The following is a 14,516-nucleotide window of genomic DNA, read 5'->3' on the forward strand; positions in this document are numbered from 1 at the left end:
CCTGAAACCTAAACAATGCTGATCTGTTCCTAAATCTCTGCTCTTTATTGTGGTCACAGTGTAGTTATTCTTATCCAGTGATTTGATACAGACATATTTGTGCACTCACTACATTTGTCCATTGAAATGTGATTGTGAAGCTATCACAGCTGCTGTTCACTGAACCAATTGTTGATATTAAATCTGCAAACTTAGTAAGAAACTACAGGCTTTGCATAAAATCTAGTGTTCTTTGGGATATTGGAAACTAAATTCCAATCTCTAATTAGTTTTGTTAATGATTTGTTTGGTGAATTCTGAAGGTATTATGGTTTTTATGCTTCATGCAAACATTTAGAGCTCGGAATGTATTCCATATTCTCAAATAGTTATTTAATGTTTGTAGAGGGTAAATTGGCCTTAACAACAGAAATTTTCAGCAAATTAATTACCTAGTGCTTTTACCTCAATAAGATACTGGAGAATTACCTCCCCATAAATCACACTATTTAAAAATAAGTAGTTGCTAGAGAAGAGTTAGAACGCTATTGAGAAAACAAATAGTTGGTGGGGAAGAGAAAGACCTTACCACTGGACCACAGCTATTCTTGTGCCATTTAATTGAGTTTCTATTTTTCCAAGGCAACACAGTAATTTGTATTCAACTTTAGATTAATAATCTAGTAAAATGTCCCAAGATGTTTAAAGGTGTTACATAAATGCTTGTCTTTTTTTTCCATTCTGATCTATTCATTTCAGTTAATCCGAAGGAAGTAATTGAGTTGGATTCTGTAAAATGTTCCTTTTTCCTTTTTGCTTTCTTATCCTCCCCGCACCCCATTGTCTCTTTTATCCATTATCACCTTCAATAATGTCCATCTTTGAATGAATAGTTCACAATTGAATAATTGTGAAAATTACAGCATACAATTTTGGTCCATCATCTCTGTGCCAGATGAGAAACTGCTATCTATTCAACCTAATTTTGCATTTGGGTCGTGGCCTGTAATCCTTTTAGTTTTACAATGTTTAATACTCATTCAAATATTTTATAAAATGGTTTCCACAACCCCTGTCAATTTGCAGGAAGTGTGTTCCAAACTTCCCGCCAGAAGTGGGAAAGATTTCTCTAGTTCTCTTCTAATAATTTTGCCAGTTACTTTTTAACTCTTGATGTTCACCACCCAATGTGTTTTGTGTGACAATACTTGGAAAATTACATCCATAGTTTCAAATGTAAAATGTTGAGGGTGGTACATAATTCTGTGAGACATTATCAATCCAGAATGCTTTGGCCTGCTGTTCAGAACCTAGATGTTGATCTAGACCAGCAGTAGGTCAATGGAACTATGGATACTAATATTCTACTCAAGCGTTTAATGGAAAAAACTAGATGCTGTATTGTGCCTGAGTTTTATTTAATGGTGTCATATAGAACTGTCCTGGAACTTTTGAACGTAGTTTTAAATTCAGCATTGTCTTATCTGTATACATTCAAGCATAATTAAATTTGGAGGAATCCAGAGGAAGTTTTCTTCTGAATTCTGTGTAGAAAATTCACAGACCTCTGCAATGAAGTCTACCCCTCCACAAATTTTCTTCCTTGTGGGGGAGAAGCAAGAGAAACAGGTTAAAGTAACATAATTGGTAAATAAACCTACCTGTGTTCAGGTAGAGATGAGGACTACCAGTTGAGCATTTTGTTTAAAGTAAGTAATTTAGGCTAATTTCAAGAAGCTTAACAAAACCATTTTTTGTGTGTGTTGCAGTCAGTGGTATCAATGAAGTTGAGAATGTAGCTGCTGTCATTGGGAGGTATGAACACTGTTGTGAAGCTACAAGTGAAGACAGTGAAGATGACCAATTAATGAATGGTCAGTTCTTGCCAGCGTCATGGAGACCTACAGCAAAAAATGAAGCTTATTTTAACACCAGTGAATCTGCAGAATTTTGTGTCTTAAGAATGCCTCAGGGGGAGCTCAGCTCAGGATACTCATCTGTTAACAGTGATAGCCCCACACTAACAAATACTAGACAATCATTACCTTCTACCTCAAGACTATCTCCCACAATAGAGTTCATAAAGCCAGTGCCTTCATCTTGTAGTACAGAAAACTTACTTCTGACTCATAAAGTTGAGCCTTTTGGGTCGGAGCATAGGCCTCATAGGAGACCTGTCAAACGCAAGAATAGAGCCGAACATGACAAAGATGACTGGAATTCAGGTTTTGTGAGTGTTTGAAAGAAAAATATCTTCAAGTTTGTGAACAAGTGCTGTTAAATTAGAATGCATTTGATTTGGTTAATAAAGCAATATCTAATCTGTACCACATTGTAGGACAAAATAGTTTGGACAGTGATCTGGTTTCCAGATGTCTGTGCTTTAATTTTCAGTGGACATATAAATTAGCTGCTTTCCTTGACACCTTGAAAACAGCTAAAATCTGCACTGACCAAAGCCCAGTGTTGATATCTGCCTGCTAATACTGCCTTTTTTTCCTCAAGGCACTGAAATTCTATCATAGCACTTTTGGTTTAAAAACCACTGCCTTTTACAGAAATTGATGAGGCTTTTTGTTACCACTTGGAGTTTCAACACTAAGGTAAAAAATCATTGTCTTGAATATTAGACCGTGTTTACAGATTGACAAAGCCACTTGACCTTTTATGATTACACTTCTAACTGGAATGAATTAAATACTCCACAATATTGTATCCAGCGATAGATGGAGAGGAAACAGATCTCTATTCATTGTGTCCAATTTCATTTTGAAATGCTTAGTTTTTTTTGTTAGTATGATTTTTTATTTGGACTGGGAGAATCTGAAGACCTGGTTAACAAACTGCTCAGTTACAGACTGGAAATTTTACTTCACTAAATGATTCCTGCATGATTAAATGGAAACCTCCTGTGCATTTTTATATGCTGAAGCTATTGATTTGGCAGTTAAGTAACAAAAGAATTAATCACTGCTAAAATTAATATATAGGCAAGCTATGAAAATGAACTATGGTGAAACCAGGTAATTTGCAGGAAAATCTTTCAGGGAATATTTGGAAAAAATAGGGATCTTGTAATTTTCAACTTAAAATTAAGTCTTGATGGGCTTTAGGCCCTGAAAACTAGCAGGTACATAAACTAAAAGTATTTTAAAACTTGTGATTATGTTGACTTGAGTGCATTTTTATTGAAATGAATTTCATTTTGGTTTACATTTTAATTGTAAATGGAATTCAGTTATATTTTTTTGTAAAAAGAAATGACTGCTTTGTGATCCAAATATTTTAAAATGACTGGATGTGAAAAATATGTATGGGTGCTCAGAGTTTCAAGTTATCAAATCTACAATCTTGAGATTTTGTTCAGTAAAACTGATTGCAGTGTCGTGAATGTTAAATGTATTCTGTTTCCTACCATCCAGACAACTATGCATCACTTCAGATTTAATGTTTCCTACTTGTCTCAACTCTTGAGACTATTGCATCTTAAGAATATCGGCATGCATGCCAGTTATGAACTCTGTTCTCAGACCCAAAAAAAGTCTGCTTTGATCCTTTAAGAGCTATACATTTGGAAGTGTTCTGATGTTCAGGAAACTAATTGAAAATGACAAGTATTACTTACATTCTATGAACATTTGTACAATCATAATTGCCTTACTCTGTTTCTTTGAGTATCTCTGTGAATATTTAAATGTTTGCAGCATGTAACTTTGGAAAACGTACATCTGTATTTAACTGTCAATTAAATGTACAGTTTTTACCTATATGCAGTGTCATTGTAATCAAGGTAAATTGGTTAAAGTAGTTAATTGATGTTTTGGTGCACATATTTTACATTGTATAGTTTGATTTAAATGTCATCTTTCATAAAGCGGTTTCCCTACAGGTTCTGGAATTAAGCCTGACATGTTGGGATGGAATCTTTTAGTGTTGAACATTTTAGTTTAAAATTACAGCTATTAATGTGTTGTCAGTTTGGATATTTGTGAACTGGGGATATCACTGGATAACAAACATATTTTGCATCATTCCTGTGCAAAACAGCCTTCAAAGCCACATGTATTTTGTGACCTAATCTAAAAATATCAGAGGTATTGGTTACAAATGTATTGAAGTCTAACTGATAGTTAAAATAAAAGTGGAGTTTCTTGATACTCACTGACCTACTATATGTAGTCAGTGAGTTGAGCAATGTACTTTTCTTTCCAGTTTCACTCCAGTGCTTAATCTTTCATTTCCAGGTGTTCTTCAAACTTTTGCTTGAATGTGTTTGATAGAATTTCAGGAGTGCAATTTTAAAAAAGACAAAATCAGGCAAAATAAAATTGAGAGAAAACTGAACAATCATGACAGAAGGTTTGAGTTGGCAATATTTTGAGTATTCCTACTGCCCCTCAAGTCACCTTTCTAATATGGGAAAAAAGATATTTATATCTGTGTAAATCATCAACATTTTAGACATTCAGTGTGAACTGGGTTGTGTACTTATGGAATTGATGGCAGACCAGGATCTAATGATTTTACTTTGCCCTAAAACATTCTCTTTACCCTCCCTTTGTGTGTCTGTAACTCTGGATTTTAGTAGAATGAAGTATGATCTCATTGCAACGAAAATGATTGAGGTGATTGAAGAAGTCAATGTTGTGAAGCAGTTTCCCATGGCTGCAGTGACTGGAACTAGGAAACATTTTTGAAATTCTCTACTCCAAAGTATGTTCAAGATGAGAGCAAAGCTTTTGGACTCATTGAATACAAAAATGTAATTTTAAATTTGTCTGTCTGATTTTAGCACATGCAGAATCTACAGCTGCATTCTTTTGATGTGACTGGAGCAGGTGCAATTGTATAAGTTTTATCTAAATTAAACTGAATTGCTCAACTGCCCACAAAGTTCACAGTATAGCTTCAACTATACAAGTTAAAAGCTGCCCATATTGGAAGGCTGTGCCTACAATTGTATTTGTGCCAATGAGGAATAACTTAATAACACTACTGCAGGGTTCAGAAGTCCATCTAAAGTTGAGAATGTTTTATTTCTTCAAATGGTGACATTCTTTTTCAGGACAAAATGGTGATTATGGAGTCACAGAGCTTTAGCATGAAACCATACTGACCAGATATCCTAAATTAATCTAGTTCCTCCTGCTAGCATTTGCCCTGTATCCATCTCAACCCTTCCAATTCATGTACCCATCCACATGCATTTTAAATATTCATAATTATACCAGTAATCATTCCAATCTCACTGTAAACAGGAGATCCTGCGTTCAAATCCTAGTGGTGTCAGCTTTCTGTATCAAAAATAAGTTTGCTGTTTCATCTTCATGGGTGGTACAGTGGCTCAGTGGTTAGCATTGCTGCCTCACAGTGCCAGGGACCTGGGTTCAATTCGTATCTCGGGCAACCATCTGTGTGGCGTTTGCACATTCTCCCCATGTCTGCGTGGGTTTCCTCCCAGGTGCTCCCGTTTCCTCCTACAGTCCAAAGATGCACAGGTTAGGTGAATTAGCTATGCTAAATTGCCCGTAGTGTTAGTTGCAGGGCTAAATGTGGGGGAAAGGGTCTGGACGGGTTGCTCTTCAGAGGGTCGGTGCGGACTTGTTGGCCCGAAGGGCCTGTTTGCACACTGTCTGGCATCTAATGCAATCTTAAACCTATGCCCTCTAGTTTTGAATTTCCCTACCTTGGGGAAAAAGACCTTAGCTATTCACCTTATCCATGTGCCTCATGCTTTTATAAACCTCTATAAGGTCACCCAACAGTCTTTGGTGCTCCAGGAAAAATAGCCCCAGCCTAATTTAGCTTACCCCTCTGGGTCAAATGCTCCAACCCTGCTAATCTTTTTTTGCCCTCTTTCAAGTTTAACATTTTTCCTATAGCAGTGAGACCAGAGTTGAATTCAGTAATCCAAAAGTGGCCTAACCAATGTACTATACAGCTGCAACATGACATCGCAACTCTCATACTCACCCCCACTGACCAATAAAGGCAAGTGTACTAATGCTGCCTTCACTAAACTGTCTACCTGTGACTCCACCTTCAATTAATCTCGAACCTACGATGTTTCTGTTTCGCAATACTCCACCCTGGAGGCTCCATGTCTCAATTCCCGATGAAGGGCTTTTGCCCGTAACGTCGATTTTCCTGCTCCTCGGATGCTGCCTGACCTGCAGGGCTTTTGCAGCACCATTCTAATCTAAACTCTGGTTTCCAGCATCTCCAATCCTCACTTTTGCCTAATCTAATACTCCCCATTAAGTGTATCCTGCCCTGATTTGCCTTACCAAATTTCAAAACCTAACATTTATCTAAATTAAGCTCCTTCTGCCACTCATCAGTCTGTTTGATCGATTTCCTGTTGTACTCTGAGATAACCTTCGCAGTTTTGTTAAATTACTGAGTTCTAACAGAGGAAGGTTAGCCATCACAAAATGCATTTTACTGGCTATATTTCCTCATAAGAATGTGAGAAGACGGGAAAGGACGCAGTTTAGTTTAGCATAGGTCCTAGCTACTCAAAAGTCTGCATGTTAACTGCGGCCAGGGGAGCGGCGGTGATATACAAACACCAGAGGCACAGAGTGAGGTTTGTTTTTAGGAATGAAGAGACGAACTCTGATTTGGCGGGGGGACGGGTGATTTATGGGGACGGACACCGAGCCAGGCAGTAATTGGGTGTCACTGTGACTGATGGTAGAGATCATTCCGATTTCACTTTGTGGCGTCATGGCCATTTGAGTGACTGTTGGGATTGACCAATAGCAGGTGAAAGGTGGGGGGGTCAGTGGGTGACTGAAGCGCTGATTGGTGCGTGTGGGCGGGGCAGGTTCTCCATGGTTAGGCTGGCGTTAGGCGTTGCGGCGGCTGAAAATGAGGTGAGTGAGGGGATAGGATAATAGACTTAGGAAGATCCGGAGACGGGGCTGGAAGGGGTTGCTGGAGGGATCTGCGTATGAGTTATTCGTAGAAGCTGTTAGCAGGCATGGAATAGTGGGGACTTCAACTGGAGGAATCGAATGCATTCACATCCAGCGGGGGGCGAAGCTGGGTTGTAGTATTTGTGGGCATCATTCTTGGTGGGGGAATGAATTGGGCACCAATTACTGTATGAGTGTATTGGCCAATATGGGGATTGATTTTTTTTAATGCCTCGTGTTGTTCCGTGTTTTGTACCTCTCCGTGATCACCTACAACGAATGGAACAGTATATTTCAATTTTCTTTCTCAACTCGCTTTTTCAATGAGACAGATTTTACGAGATCACAGTCTCTCTGTAGGTGTACAGCACGGAAACAAACCCATTGGTCCAACTTGCATTAATCTAGTTCTATTTAGCAGCATTTGGTCCATATCCCCTTAAACCCTTCCTATTCGTATACCCACCCAGATGCCTTTTAAATGTTGTAATCCACCAATAACTCTGGCAATTCATTCCATATATGCACTACCCTCTGCATGAAAATGCTGTCCCTTTGGCTGCTTTTAAATCTTACTCCTTTCACCTTAAACCTATGCCCTCTAGTTTTGGACACTCCTGACCTTGAATATTCACCCTATCTATGTTCCTCATGATTTTATAAGCCTTTATAGGGTCACCCCTCAGCCTGTGACAGTCCAGGGGTAAAAAAGAGCACCAGCCTATTCAGCCTTTCCCTCGAGCTCAAACCCTCCAACCCTGGCAACATCCTTGTAAGTATTTTCTGAACCATCTCCAGTTTCACAACATCTTTCCTGTAACAGCGAGTCTAGAATTGAATGCGGTATTGCAAAAGTGGCCTAACCAATGTCCTGTACAGGTGCAACATGACCTCCTAACTCCTCTAGTCAATGCACTCTCCAATAAATGCAAGTGTACCAAGTACCACCTTCACTACCCTGTCCAGCTGCGACTCCATTTTCAAAGAACAATGAATCTGTGTCCCAAGGTCTGTTTGGCAACACTCTCCAGGACCTTACCATTAAGTGTATAAGTCCTGCCCTGATTTGCCCTACCAAAATGCAGTACCTCACCTTTATCTAAATTAAACTCCATCTGCCACTCCTTGGCTCACTTGCCCATCTGTTGTACTCCAAAGTAGTCTTCTTTGCTGTCCACCACACCACCAATTTTGGTGTCATCTGCAAACTTACTCACCATATCTCCTATATTCACATCAAAATCATTTAGATTAATGACCAAAAACAATGGACCCAGCACTCATCTGTGCAGCACACTGCTGATCACAGGATTTGCATTCCGTCAGCTATCTTTTTTGATAGTTAATTGTCACATAACAACAAGGGTTTTGAAAGATTTCGTATTATTGTCCCAGCTGATTCAGACAAGATTGATGTCGGCTCTATAGCTTTGACATGTTTGATTTAGTTTAAATTCTTCTGTTTGAATACATGTGAAGGGATTGACTTAGCAATTTAATATATTATTAAACTGTAAACCTAAAAGCTTTATGATGCACTATCATCAAATCCCAAATTTGTTCATGATGTAGCTGATATAAAGGTGCATTTATTGCAGGGAACTGATGTGATCTTATCATAACCAAGCAATTATGGTTAGCGGGAAATAAATAGAGAAGTTCGCTGCTGTAGAACTATTGCAGATTAAATTTATTCAAGTGACAATTTTGCTCTTAATTGGCCTTTAATCCAGTTTCTTAGAACAAGGGAAATGAATACAGATACATTTTTGTTTAATGTCTGGGTTGATTGGGTGTCTGCAAGTCAAGATAAATGTTGACAAGTGATTCTACCATTAAAAAAACTATCAGAACTTCAATCCTAAAATAAGGATGGGCACAGAATTGAGGGAATGAGCAGCCCAAAAGAACGTCATTGAAGTTGCCAGTTACATGTGAATTATTTCCCTGGATTATGAATCAGGGAATCCCAACATTCCCACTGAAGGTGGCTCCTTACTGTCCTTTTGGGGTCCACAGCTTGAGTTGCAACTTCTGGCCATTTGTCCATTTGCCGTCCCCCGTCTTGAACAGCCCTTGTGCAGATGGCCTGCTTCCCTAAGCAGGTTGCAGCTCTTGGATTCTTTGCAGTTCTTGGTCAGGTGCCCTCCTGTTGGCAGTTCCTGCAGAGGGCCGTTTTGCAGTCTGTTGCTGTGTGCCCTCACCTCCCATAGGTTCAGCACACTCAAGGCTGCCACACAAATGTCAAATAGCCTCAGCTCCCTTCAATCACAAAGCTGAAATGCAGATGGAGGATGTTCCCACTGGCATCCATCTTTAGGATCATCTTGACCTGTTGCTTGCTGATCTAGATTCCAAAGGGGTCAACTACATCAGTGTTGCCTGCTTCAAGCTAAATGTACTTCCCAGGAAGGTGAGGGCATCTGCTGGCATGTAGGGGTTGTATGTATGGATTGTAACAACCCAGCTCCCCTGCACAGAGAGGTCAAACAATGGTTCCATAGATAGGTCAGAGAGGAGACCCCCTCACCTAATTTTTCTGATTGATCATTTTTTAATGCAAAGATGAAAAATCTTTAAGAACATGCAGTTACTGAAGCATTTCTGAACAGTCTTTGCACATGAATAGCAAGCGAACATTGGTATTTGTCATTCCCTGCAGTTGCAGAAAAATCCAAGGCATTTCTTACATATACCAGACTATATTTACATACATTTGAGGCATCAAAAGGATCTGACAACTGAACGGACCCCCATTGTACTTGGAGCATGACGTGAAACTGGAGCTTTCTGGCTTGGAATCCAGCCCTATGGCCCTGATTGAGACAATGTTCTCAGAGAGGAACAGGACAGCTGCCTCAACCTTGTGAAGATGCAATAGTTTGCCCATACCACAAGGAGCTTGACCAGCAACAGGACCTGTTTTACATTTTTATTGGACAGTACAGTGATCTAAAAACATCCAATGTTTGTTTTGTTTGATATGTAAAGACTGTACAGAACTGCTTTAGTACCTGAATGTACATAAAGATAATTTTTATGAATATATTTTTGAAATAAAATGTAAGTACAGGACTGACTTTCTCCAATTAATTTTTACTTGTCCAAATGACTTCTAATTTTGTTACAGATTATTGTATCTAAAAGCTTTCCAATCACCGACCTATAATTGTAGGCTGATCCTTATCCATTTTTGTTTAAACTAGACTGTAACATTTACAATTCTGTAAAACTCTGGCACTACCCCAATACAGAATGTATATTGAAAGATCACAGTCAGTACCTCCCTTTAATTTCTACCTTTGCTTCTTACACCATCCCCAGATGCATCCCATCTGCTCCTGGTGAGTTCTCAATTTTCAGTAGAGCCTCATTATTGATTTTTAACCCAATCATCTCATAACTACTTCTTTCATTTTGACTATGGCAGCATCTTATGCAGTCATTGACTCATACAGCATGGAAACAGACTGTTCGGCCAACCATAATCCCAAAATCTACTCCTACCTGCCTGCACTTGGCTTATATCGCTCCAAATATTTCTTATTCATGTACTTATCTAAATGTCTTTTAAACATTGTAACTACCTATATCCACTACTTTCTCTGGAAGTTCATTCCACACAAAAACCACTGTCTGTGTAAAACACAAAATGCCCCTCATGTCTTTTTTAAATATTTCTCCTCTCATCTGAAAAATATGTCCCTGGTCTTGAAATCTCGCACCCTAGCGGAAAGGCACCTGTCATTCATCTTAGCTATACCCCTCATTATTACATAAATCTGTACAAGGTCACCTCTCAACAGTCTATGCTCCAATGAGAAAAAGTCCTAGCTTATCCAGCCTTTCCCTATAACTCGAACTCTTCATTCCCAGCAAAATCCTGGTAAATTTCTTCTAAACCCTCTCCAGCTTAATAATATCTTTCCTGCAACAGGGAGACCAGCAGTGGACACTCACCAAAATCCTGTGCAATCTCAACAAAATGCCCCCAACTCTTATATACAAAGATCTGAGCAATGAAGGCAAGCATGCTAAATGTCATCTTAACCACTCTATCTGTATATGATGCAAACTTCAAAGAATTATGTAATTGAACCCCTAGATCTCTCTGTTCTACAACACTACCCAAGGCCCGACTTGTAAGTAAGTCCTGCCTTAGTTTATTTTATCGAAATGCATTTATCCAAATTAAACCCCATCTGCCACTCTTCAGCCCATTGATTCAATTGATCAAGATCTCTTTGTAATCTTTGATAACCTTCTTTATTGTCCAATATGCTACCCATCTTGGTGTCATCTGCAAACCTACTAACAATGTTTTCTGTATTCTCATCTAATTCATTTATATAAGTGACAAACAAAAGTGGACCCAGCAACGATTATGGAACACTGCTGGTCACAGGCCACTGTGAGAGGAATATTAGACGAAGCATTGATTGGGCTAGATGGTCTATCTTCTGAAATGTATATTGTGTATGTTTGTGTGTAAGGGAAGCAATGACTACTAGGAGACCATTCAGCTGTTCTAGCATTCACAGGTGGAGAAATGCCTGCCTGGAAGGACCGTTTGGATGATTAATTTATCCTGTGTCTAAGGTGGGGGTTAATGGTTTGAACCTGGTAATTGAAAGATGGTAGATGATTTCTGAACACTGAAGTGGCACATAAATTTTCTATTATTGAAAAAAAAATCTATTTTTAGAACTGAACTTCACAAGTTATGCAAATTGCAGCTTAAAAACACACATTTTTAATCAACGTGTTCAGCAATATCAATGTACATCTCTGGAGCAAGTGGGATTTGAACCCAGACTTCCTGGTTCAGAGGTGGGGACAGTACCACAGCACCACAGGATTCCCCTTAGAGCATGTATGTATTTTTTAATCAACCTATTCAGACATATTATTGCACACCTCTGGAGCAGGTGGGACTTTAACCCAGGCCTCCTGGCCCACAGATAGAGATACAACCACTACACCACTAGAAACATATGTAAGCTAGAAGCTACAATGATCAACACCTGCTTCGTGTTGCATTTGTTGTTAAACCAGAATCTCCAGCTTGTGCTACACAATTGGGTGTTGCTAGGGAAATGCCATTTGAATCAACATCGTTGTTTCCTTTCCAAGGGGAATATTCTCCCTGTAGGAAAGTGAAAACTGCTCTTAATTGCTCCCGTGGCTGTTAAGGGACAGATGGGAGCCAATCTTTAAAATATTTTTCAAGTTTTGTATATGCAGGTCATACAATAGTTTGCTGTAATGAGCATTATTGAAGGGTTCCCTGCAGTCAAATGACTTAAAGGATCTCGTGATTAAAGGGTCCTCTGGAGTCAGACTGAGTAAAAGACGTCTTGTAAATGCAATTTGTTGATTTTAAACAAAGCAGCCTATCCCAAATTTAAATTCTAACGAGAATGATATAACCCGCCCCAAGGGAAACACAAGCATCTTCTAGAACATTCGTTCACATAATACATTTCACAAACAAGAGCACCTCGGCTCAGATGTCACAGTGCTGTCATTGTGTTGATTAACAAGTAAAGTGAGAGCGAAGGAAGTTGAAAATTTGAAGACTTCAGGAAATAATGCAGCAAATAATCCTCCATTATGCAGTAAATAGTGCACACTGTACCTCTTGGTGAGTATGGCTAATTTTAATGATACTTTAGAATCTCTGGCGTGGAACATGATGTTGTCAGATTGATGAAATAGAGAAACAGAAGGAAATGGAGTTATTATCGAAACTGGGATTAGGAGAAATATGATCCACATAGTGTGTGCATTGATAGAAGTCTGAACACGAGAGGGAGAAGCGGAGATAATGGCACAGAAGGGGTGGGAAATGAAAAACGTTGTTATAGAGTCATACAGCATGGAAACAGATCTTTCGGTTCAACTAGTCCACTCTAACCATAGTCCCAAACAAAACTAGTCCCACCTGCCTGCATTTGGCCCATATCCCCTCAAACTGTTCCTATTCATGTGCTTATCTAAATGTCTTTTAAATGTTATGACTGTACCTGCATCCGCCACTTCCTCTGGAAGTTCATTCCACACACATGTAAAAAATATTGCCCCCATGAATTTTTAAAATCTTTCTCCTCTCACTTGAAAAATATGCCCCCAAGTCTTGAAATCCCCCCATCTTAGGAAAAAGGCACTTGCCATTCACCTTATCTGTACCCTTAATGATTCTAAAAACCTCTACAAGGTCGCCCCTCAACCTCCTACACTCCCATGAAGAAAAGTCCCAGCCTATTCTGCCTCTCCTTATAAGCCCTCCATTCCCAGATGTTCATGAAATTGTCTAGGTAAAGGTGAGAACAGGAATGAAAATCAGGTCATGCAATAGTATTGATGATTATTAAACTCACTATCATTTGGAATTGTTCACATTTTAAACCAAAAGGAAAATACTCCAGATGCTAGAAATTAGGCACAAATGAAAATGCTGGAAACACTGAACAAGTCAGGTCCCACCTTGGAGAGAGGATGTCAGTTAATGTTTCACCGTGATGATCATTTATTAAACTCTACAATCTTACTCATATCCTAACACAATTCATGGAAAATACAGATGAGATCCTTCAAATAATCGAATCAAGAACAAAAACAAAAATTGCTGGAAAAGCTCAGCAGGTCTGGCAGAATCTGTTGAGAGAAATCAGACTTAACATTTCAGGTCCAGTCACCCTTCTTCAGAACAGAGAGACTTTTACATACTGGTGGATTGTTCACTCATTGCTTAATATATTTCAATTCGTAAGATACTGTTTTAAAAAGTGGACTCTGAACTTTAATTACTTCTACAAAATTTGTTAAATATTTCTGTATTTACGTATAAAGAAAATTCTAACAAAAACTTTCAATTTTGTGGAAAGATGAGATTACGAGGCATTCTTGGTTCTGCTGAAGTTTGAATTGATCCATTGGTTGTTTTTCTCTCTGTCTCTTTTTATCTCTGTCTGTTTCTCTTTTCCACTTTCTCCTTATCTGTCTCTTCCTCATTCATTCTTTTAGCTCTCTCTATCATGCTGTCTGCCTTTCTCTTGCTGGCTGTTTTCAGTCCTTTTCTCTCTCAACTGGCCTGTCTATTGCTTTCTGCCACCCTGTTCTTGCTGTCTGTGTCTCTCCCCCTCTCTCTCTTCACTGTCTATGTTTCTTGCTTTGTCTCCTTCTCTTGCTTTCTATCTTGCTTTATCTTGCTGTATGTTTGCTTCTCTCGTTGCCCATCTCACCTCATCACTGTTTGCCTTTCTGTCTTGTTTAGTCTCCCTCTCTTGTTTTCTGTCTCTCTTTCATTTGCTCCATCTTTCTCTCTCTCTCTTTACTCTCTTGCTGTTTGTCTTTCTCCCTTGATATATATTTCTCTGCCTCTCTTCGTTATTTGCCCCTCACTGTCTTTGTCTCCCTCTCATCTCTGCTTTCCTCACACTCTTTCTGTCTGATTCAGTATCTCTTCACTTGCCTCTGTCTCTCACTATTTGCTTCTCACTCTGCTCCACTGTATCACTCTTTGGTTGTCTCGCGAATCTTATCAGATCGAATGGATTGGTTGGAGAGACAGTTAGAAGCAATGAGGAATTTGCAACAGCAGCAGTATGTGATGGA

At 39.0% G+C, this 14,516-nt stretch overlaps 2 protein-coding genes across 3 annotated transcripts in view; both read left to right on the forward strand.

Moving 5' to 3' along the window:
* The window catches only part of ccnf (cyclin F), a 59,578-nt gene extending 55,331 nt beyond the window's left edge, over nucleotides 1-4,247 (forward strand). The window contains exon 17 of the mRNA XM_043711551.2: nucleotides 1,749-4,247. Within this exon, the coding sequence (XP_043567486.1) occupies nucleotides 1,749-2,221 (473 nt within the window). The 3' untranslated portion in view covers nucleotides 2,222-4,247. The remainder of the gene's footprint in view (nucleotides 1-1,748) is intronic.
* Nucleotides 4,248-12,150: 7,903 nt separating this feature from the next.
* Nucleotides 12,151-14,516, forward strand: part of abca3b (ATP binding cassette subfamily A member 3b) — a 137,638-nt gene continuing 135,272 nt past the window's right edge. Inside the window, exon 1 of one of the 2 annotated variants that reach the window (XM_087997845.1) lies at nucleotides 12,151-12,543. The gene's annotated coding sequence lies outside the window, so the exon portion shown is untranslated. The remainder of the gene's footprint in view (nucleotides 12,544-14,516) is intronic. The other variant, XM_043711549.2, reaches the window with a different exon arrangement.

This window comes from Chiloscyllium plagiosum, unplaced genomic scaffold (genome assembly GCF_037043375.1).
Source record: "Chiloscyllium plagiosum isolate Xiang-an unplaced genomic scaffold, Cpla_swu_hap1 HiC_scaffold_20, whole genome shotgun sequence".
NCBI lineage: Eukaryota > Metazoa > Chordata > Chondrichthyes > Orectolobiformes > Hemiscylliidae > Chiloscyllium > Chiloscyllium plagiosum.